The 8628-nt window shown below is 45.3% G+C and overlaps 1 protein-coding gene across 1 annotated transcript; it reads right to left on the bottom strand.

The window, feature by feature from the left end:
* Positions 1–361: 361 nt before the first annotated feature.
* Positions 362–2769, bottom strand: LOC143021253 (transient receptor potential cation channel subfamily A member 1 homolog). The gene has a single exon (XM_076178650.1). It carries the CDS (start codon positions 2731–2733, stop codon positions 535–537), a length of 2199 nt encoding a protein of 732 aa, XP_076034765.1. The 5' UTR covers positions 2734–2769; the 3' UTR covers positions 362–534.
* Between the last annotated feature and the right edge of the window lie 5859 nt (positions 2770–8628).

The raw sequence follows: 8628 nt of genomic DNA, 5'->3' as shown, positions 1-8628 counted from the left end.
TGACTTCTCGAGGTCGACCTCGGCTTGAGTTCTCCTCGAGGTCGACCTCGGATTGAGTTCTCCTCGAGGTCGACCTCGGGTTGAGTTCTCCTCGAGGTCGACCTCGGGTTGAGTTCTCCTCGAGGTCGACCTCGGGTTGAGTTCTCCTCGAGGTCGACCTCGGGTTGAGTTCTCCTCGAGGTCGACCTCGGGTTGAGTTCTCCTCGAGGTCGACCTCGGGTTGAGTTCTCCTCGAGGTCGACCTCGGGTTGAGTTCTCCTCGAGGTCGACCTCGGGTTGAGTTCTCCTCGAGGTCGACCTCGGGTTGAGTTCTCCTCGAGGTCGACCTCGGTTTGAGTTCTCGAGGCTGACTTCGGCTTGAGTCCTCCTCGAGGGTACAGATGGTGGGGGCCATCCAGCGACACTTGGATTTAGTCAACACATCGAGTTGCCTTTGGGTGAGCGGACGTCGTCCTTCTCGCCTCTCAAACTAGAAGACGAATTTGCCCATTTGATTGTGCCCTCGGATCGAGAAAACCTCTCAACCATTTAGCTTTAAGGTGACGGCCTTTCTTGTGTCGGTTTGTCGCCGTCGCCGGCAGAAGGCTCTGTTCGTCCGGGGGAGCCCCCCAGACCGGAGAAGGGCGGATACACTCGACCATAAGTCCGAGCGCTTAGGATTTGATTAAGAACGTTCGTCTGGTTCAGGAGCTGTTCCTTCAGCGTTCGCAGCTCCTTGGCCACGTCGCTGCAGCTGTGGTTTCGACACGACTCCTGGAGGCTCCCGATCTTCTCCTCGAGAACGTGTCGATCTCGCGTCCGCTTCGAGTCGATCCGACGAAGGAGCTGGGTGACGGGGGTGTCTTTGTTCTTCGAGGAGGCCGAGGCAGACATGCAGATCTGGGTGGCTCTCTTCAGCGCTCCCGAAAGGATGTAGTTCTTCGAGTTTCTCAGGTGGTGACTCGTCTTCTTGTTCGGTTCGATCGTGACTGTGGACGGGACTTCGTAATTGCGGGCGATTTTGCGGCGGACTGAGCTCGGGATCCAGTTGAAGACCTGCAGGAGGAGCTCGGTGGACGCCAGGTACGACGCCTCCTTCCTCAGGCGGTGGATCCCGCCCTGGCGCTGCAGCTCTGGGATGTCGTTGACGGCCAAACCGATCAGGAGGTTGGCCATGAGGATGGAAACTAAGAAGAGGAAAACGATGAGGGCGATCTTGACGATGACCTTGTAGTCGGCGTTGACGCCTTCCATGATGTCTTTGAAGTCGACCTCGCCAATCATCATCATCGAAGTCTTGGAGAAGGACATGAAGACACCGCTGAAGGGGGCGATGTTCTTCATAAGTACATGGAAGGCCACGGTAAACCCGATGAGGAGGGGAAGGAAGGCCATAAGGAAGGTTAGTAGGCTCTTGGCCACGTGAATGAACATGAGGATGTAGACCCCCACGGACGGGAAACGCCCCAGAAGAACCATGAGCTCGATCCAAGCGAACAAGCTCGATATGCTAGCCATGTGGGTTTCGACTACCATCTTCGAGTCGCTCAACACGTTGAGGCAGAAGACGATGTAGAAGGTGGTGAAGAGGATGACGAGTTTACACAACGTCTCCCACTCCTTGAAGGTGCGTCTCCAGTTGATGAGAGCGTGGAAGATGCTCGGGATGGCGATCAGGAAGAACATGACGCTGAAGAGTATCCGAATGCTCATGAGATGCGAAGACTCCTCTTTCCATGACATCTGGGGCTCTCCGAAGGTGAGGATGATGTAAGCCGAATGGAGGACGAGGAAGATGAAGTAGACGAAGGTGTTGAAGTAGAAGACGGGTACAATGCGTCTCCACTTCAGGAAGAGGAAGCTCTCGAGCAGCGGGTGTTTCAGGAGCTCCTCCGTCTTGGAAGACGTCAGTTCGGGAAGGACAGAAGTCTGCACGTTCTCTGACTCATACAAGAGCGGCGAGTAGTTGAAGGTGACGGAGAAGTCTGGATCGAACGGGTCCTCCCTCGAGGCACTCAGGTACTCGTCGAAGACCTTCTCCAGGAGGTTCTGGGACCCTGGAAGGTTCCGCAGCGCCAAGGAGCACATGGACACCCCGTCTTTGTCACGGCGTCCGAGGTGGTCCCCGTTCCTGAGGAGGAGCTGACAACACTCGAGGGAGCAGCTCTTCACCGCCAGCTCGAAGGGCGTCTTGCCCTTTCTGTCTTCCTTCCTCACGAGGTTCTTCGTCTCGGGCAACTGGAGGAGCTTCCGAAGACAATTCGAGCAGCCGGAGGCGCTGGCGGCGTGGAGGAGCGTGGTGCCGTCCGTCGTCTCGACCGTGGCTATGGCCCCGCGTCGTAGGAACAGTTCCAGGGCCAAGGGCATCTTGTGTCTCGCCGCCAGGAGTAACGGGCTCTCTCCCTTCACGTTGAGGCTATTGATCTTCATGCCCTGGTCCAGGAGAAGGTTCAAACAATCCACGGCCTTCTCGTCGATGTCCTCCTCGCCGGTGTCATCCCCGAGGAGAACCGAATGCAGGGCGCTGTTTTTGGAGTCGTCCTCCATGTGCAATAGGCCCTCGCACTCCTTCTTCGCCAACAGCATCCTCAGGAGCGTCGTGTTCCTCGCCAGGGCGGCAAGGTGAATGACGGTCGAGTGGTTGCTGTCGGTGAGGGACAGATCGGCGTTGCCCTGAAGGAGGAGGAGCTGCACCAGGGTCACGTTCCCGCGTCGGACGGCGTCTTGGAGGGGCGTCTTGCTGCGTATGCCCATGGCGTTGGCGTCGGCGCCATGGCGAAGGAGGGTCTCCACTCCCTCGTGCCATTCCTCCATGACAGCCACGTGGAGCGCCGTGAAGCCCTGAGCGTCGGGTATGTTGACCTAAGAAAAAAAAATAATAATAATAAATAAATAAATAAATAAATAAATAAATAATATATATATATATATCTCAAGGCGAAATTAAAGAAGCGAAATACAGGTAAACAATTGTATCAATACATCTTACAAATTAAATAAATAGAAAATCAAATGAAGCAAAACAGAGAGGGCCATCAAAGCATCTCTTCCGAAAGCTTAGAAAACGTAGGGCGAGGTCAGCCTGTGTGAAGTGAGGGCACGCGGGCAGAGCGCCCAGATCAAGGGCAAGGTGATGTCTGCTATTTGTAGAGGTTAACCCTTTGTGACGCCTCACTAAGCTTTATTCCACGACAAGGGTCACGCCCTCGACTGAATGAAATCGTCTGGCTCTAGCCGGAATAAAATATGTGGAATTTGACCTCGGGGCAAAGAGGTCCTATCCAATAAGATAGATCGGGAATCTACATGGGGGCTTACCATACGAAGGAAACGATCTGAAGGATCGTTATGCGATGTCGTGGCATTTAACCCCCCCCCTCCCTTCAAGGGACCCCACGAGTGTAAAAGAGCTCAGAGGGAGAGATCCTCTGTTCTCACTCACTTCGGCGCCCTCCTCCAGGAGGAGTGCAAGGGCGCGGAAGTTTCTTTCTAAGGCGGCAACGTGGAGGGGCGGCGAACTTACGTGACCCATCCTGTTCGGCATGTCCGGTTGGTTCTCTACGATCGTTTGCGGCTCAGACTCGTTGCCTCTCGAGATTGCCTGGAGGAAAGGTGATGATAGTAATCGTGGTAATGATGGTAATATTAGTAATAGTGGTAATGATAGTAATCGTGGTAATGATGGTAATATTAGTAATCGTGGTAATGATGGTAATATTAGTAATAGTGGTAATGATAGTAATCGTGGTAATGATGGTAATATTAGTAATCGTGGTAATGATGGTAATATTAGTAATAGTGGTAATGATAGTAATCGTGGTAATGATGGTAATATTAGTAATCGTGGTAATGATGGTAATATTAGTAATAGTGGTAATGATAGTAATCGTGATAATGGTGGCAATATTGGTAATCGTGGTAATAATGGTAATATTAGTAATAGTGGTAATGATAGTAATCGTGGTAATGATGGTAATATTAGTAATCGTGGTAATGATGGTAATATTAGTAATAGTGGTAATGATAGTAATCGTGGTAATGATGGTAATATTAGTAATAGTGGTAATGATAGCAATCATGGTAATGATGGTAATATTAGTAATCATGGTAATGATGATAATATTAGTAATAGCGGTAATGATAGTAATCGTGGTAGTGATGGTAATATTAGTAACAGTGGTAATGATGGTAATATTAGTAATGATGGTAATATTAGTAATCATGGTAATGATGATAATATTAGTAATAGCGGTAATGATAGTAATCGTGGTAGTGATGGTAATATTAGTAGTAGTGGTAATGATGGTAATATTAGTAATCGTGGTAATGATGATAATATTAGTAATAGTGGTAATGATAGTAATCGTGGTAATGATGGTAATATTAGTAATCTTGGTAATAATGATGATGGTAATAGCAGCCATGTACTCCCTCCGTGAAGTGGAAGTTGTGCTCCTAGTGACAGCTGGACTAGTGGTCGACAGCTATTACCCTCCCGAATGAGAGCTCAAAGCTCTGGGTAATGCTGTGAGAGAGAGAGAGATTAGGCAGGTTTTTTTTTATCACGTGTCGGACCCCGTGACCGGCAGCTTCTACTCTCCCGGATGAGAGCCCAAGTTCCATATATGGTTTTAACATATGTGTACGTGTCTGTATGTGCGCAGAGTAGTCACACAGTAAAGCGATTTTGATTTAAGAAAATTTGGAGGAGAGGGGGGGGCACTTACTCTGATGAAGGGTGGCTTGGGCACGGGACCATCGACCGCGTCTTCTGCATCTTTCCCCTGCGATGTGTCGTCGTCTGTAGGAAGGGGACAGTGGGCCACCTCAGGATTTTCGGGAAGGGACATGCTGCAAACGATCAAATTGGCGAGTCAGTAGAGGTTCAAGTCACGGCATTGATCCTAGCCCAAGTCACACCAAGCTTACTACCTGTTTCCGACCACCTTCCACCGAAAATCAAGCGATCGGTCGGCGACACAAAACCTATGCAAAGAATTGAAATGGGAAAAGTTAATGTGGTTGATAAGGTGAAAATATATGTACTGGGGACTATTCATTGTGCGTTGTAATCCATCTATCGATCTATCTATTTATTTATCTTATTACCGACTACCAGGGAGTTTGCAAAGACTACCTGCAACTGGTCGCCGGTGGTCGTAAGTTTGGTGTGACTAAGTCTTTAGCTGTGGTGACAGCCATTATAGACTTTCCTCTGGCCTGCTCCAGATGACTTTATTCAGCTGAGAGCGGATCCAGAAAGAGGTCAGAAGAGGAAATAAGAACAAGAAACAAAATGAAAATGGTTCGTGTGTACACGAGCGATATCCCCGTTGCTCTCCGTATCCATAGATCATAGCTGACACTATATACTGATTGTCAAATTTGCGTTTCATACATTATTGAGCCAAGTGAGATATGTTTTTTTTTTATCTATTTTTATGATCCATGGTTGGTTTTAACATTTGACTTAAGTGATTATACTCTTCAGTTATTTCAGTGTTCTCAACATTGACTATGCACTACTTTGAATTTTTTAGTTGAATATTACTTTGGTGCTATTTTTCTCAATCCAACTTTGAGACTTTCCTTGCTGAGGTAAAACAGATTTTTTTCATTTTTTCTACAGTTTCTGAAACTAGAAAACCATCCACAAATCTCAGATAATCAAGAATATTCTTCATTAAATAATTTGAATTCCAAACTAAAAATTCTAAAGGTTCTTTTAGAAAGGTTTGCAAGTCGTGTGAAATTTGATTACCCTGAAGAGCTAATGTCGTGATCTTCATTTTTTACTTAGTCGAGTCTCATCTTTTGTGTGAAAGTTTCGTTGAATGTTGTGTCAATGTTGTGTGTTCGTATGTTCGACCTAGTCAAAGGCCTTTTCGTAGATAGATAGATAGATAGACTTTATTTGGCAATGAATCAATGTACATGAAGTGCAAATAATGACAAGAACACATAGTTTGAAATAATAAATGTAAATTGCCGAGGATAACACAAAAAGCATGTACGCTTATTTCCATTGTGGTCCTCATCAGGTTATTATTCTACAGTAAGTCACACGGACAACATACGTAGGTGGTTGAGAGGACCAGAGACACTCATGAGTAATACCAGTCAGTACACATATGACACATAAACATTGTTATAGTTTTGCTAATATTACTGAAATGTTTGTACACATAGGAACATTGAGTCCAAAAATTTGAGCACCATCCAAAAGGAACATTGCGTTAAGCAAAGGAACAACAAAATATTGTTAAACTGTAACAAAACAGTATGAGTGAGTACTATATCGGAGTAGTACCATTAATAATATACTGCATTTTTCTACATCTGTATCAACATGTATGAGTGAGTACTATACCAGAGTAGGACCATTAATGATATACTACAATATTCTACATCTGTAACAACATGTAGTTATAGTGAATCCTACACTGCAGCTAGGGTCACCTATTGATTAAATCTAACATTTAACTTGAATCTCAGGACGGAGTGGGCAATTACTATGAGCACCAAGGAGTAGTACATTATAACCTGAAGCACCAGAGGTAGGGTACAGGGGACCAGTACTCGAATGAGTAAATCAACAAGGAGAATGAGGAAAAAGGTCAGATCATAACTGTTCTCGGAACCTACCTGAGACATATACCATATTATGACTGGCAAAACAAAGGTGGAAACCAATTTGTGAACATCAATCATTGTTATGCTGAACTAAACTTCTGAAGAACAAAAAAAAAAAAGGGGGGAGGGGAGGTCAGAACAGTTATGAGTGAACGCAGATATGGATGGTATTACTCATGGAATCAGGTATCCCTCACTAAGCTAGTAGTACACTAAATCAAGGCTGTTCTCTGTCCATAGCTGAGACATACAGTAACCTTGTCTTTTTTCTTGAAGGTAACCTTGCTATTTGTCTTCTTAATGGACACAGGTAGTGAGTTCCATAGTTGAGCACCTGTGAAGTGAAAACTGTTTTTGGTGAAGGGACTTGCATGAGGTACAATAAGAGACTCTTGACTATTCCGGGTTCGGTTCTCAGCCGATAATGTAAAATTACAGCTCACATATGAGGGAGCAGAATTATGAATGACATTGTAAACCTGGTTTAGTTTCAGCTGCTGGACACGATATTTTACTGGTAACATTCATACCTTGCTAAATTCTTCAATACCAATATGACTACGTTGAGGTAGGTTTAGTATGAATCTAATTATCTTATTCTGTGTAACCTGTAGCCGGGACTGGTTTTTTTCTGCTCAGACTACTGTACCAAGAGCTACAAGCGTAATCAAAGTGATGTTGTAACAAGGCTGAGACCAGAAGCTTCTTTGTTTCCAGATCAAAATTTCTGGCTTTTCTGTACAAAAATTTGACTTTATGTGAACACTTGGAAACAATCTTATCTGTTATAGCATTCCCTGAGAGGGACTGATCTAAGGGTATTCCAAGATAGGTTACTTCTTGTTTTGACTCTAAGACATTAACCCCACATCTGACCTGTACATCGCTGCGTTTCCTGAGGTTGGGTTTGGATGCGAAGACAATACTTTCCGTGTTACCGAGGTGTAAGGACAGCCTATTATCTATGAGCCAGTCCTGGACCGATGACAGTTCGACACTCAGTTTCTCCTCTACTTCAACTGGGTCCCTACCTGAGACAATTAGAGCGGAGTCGTCTGCAAATAGCAGTAACTTACAGTTCACCGCACCTGGCATGTCGTTAATATAGATCAGGAACAGTAGCGGTCCTAGAATTGAACCTTGTGGTACACCACAAGTTATCTCTCTGTCATCTGAGCGGGCTTCATTTACCTGTACTAGTTGATTGCGACCTGTAAGGTAGGACTTGAACCAGCCAATATTCGCCACTCCTAATGCCTGAAGTTTTTTTAAATAAAATATCATGGTCCACTGTATCAAATGCCTTTTGAAGATCCAACAAGACTAAACCCGTGTAATTACCTCTGTCACATTACTGTTTTATCAGATCGTAAAGGTATATTAAGCTGGTGTCTGTTGAGTAGTTCGTTCTAAAACCAGATTGCATACCGTATAGTAGATTACGTTCCCTGAGGTAGGTATCTAACTGATTGTATACGATACGTTCCAAGACCTTCGAAATAATACCTAGAATTGAAACAGGCCTTTAGTTACCTGCCTCAGTTTTTGCGTTTTTCTTGTAAAGAGGTGTTACCCGAGCCCTTTTCATATCGCTTGGGATAAATCCTGAACCAATAGACAAATTTATTATGTGGGTTATTGGGGGAGTAATAATTAAGGCTCCATCCTTAACAAACCTGGCAGGAATGTCATCTAACCCTGTAGCCTTATTGGCACTTATGCTAGCCAGTAATTTAAACACTTCTTTTTGAGTGGTCTTATGCAGTTTGAAACACTTTGAGGACTTGTCCTTATAATACTCCTGAACGTACCTCAGCCCAAACTTCCCAGACCCTTTAGGGAGGGATTTAACTAGTTTTGTGGCAATGGTTGTGAAAAAGGTGTTGAAGTGATTGGCTATGGTGTTCCTATCAGAGTTGAGCTCGCCGTTTATCAAGAGTCCTATTCTGTCTACTTTGTTACTAGGCTTTGTGTGAACTTCTAAGGTCTTCAGTGTTTGCCAAAGCTTCCTTGGAT

The sequence above is a fragment of the Oratosquilla oratoria genome, chromosome 41 (genome assembly GCF_046742065.1).
Source record: "Oratosquilla oratoria isolate Oo_2021 chromosome 41, ASM4674206v1, whole genome shotgun sequence".
NCBI lineage: Eukaryota > Metazoa > Arthropoda > Malacostraca > Stomatopoda > Squillidae > Oratosquilla > Oratosquilla oratoria.
This window is presented reverse-complemented; position numbering and strand designations above follow the sequence as displayed.

What these genes read in the sequence shown, in the direction of transcription:
- LOC143021253 (XM_076178650.1), bottom strand. Translation starts at nt 2,733, where the DNA reads ATGGGCATACGCAGCAAGACGCCCCTCCAAGACGCCGTCCGACGCGGG.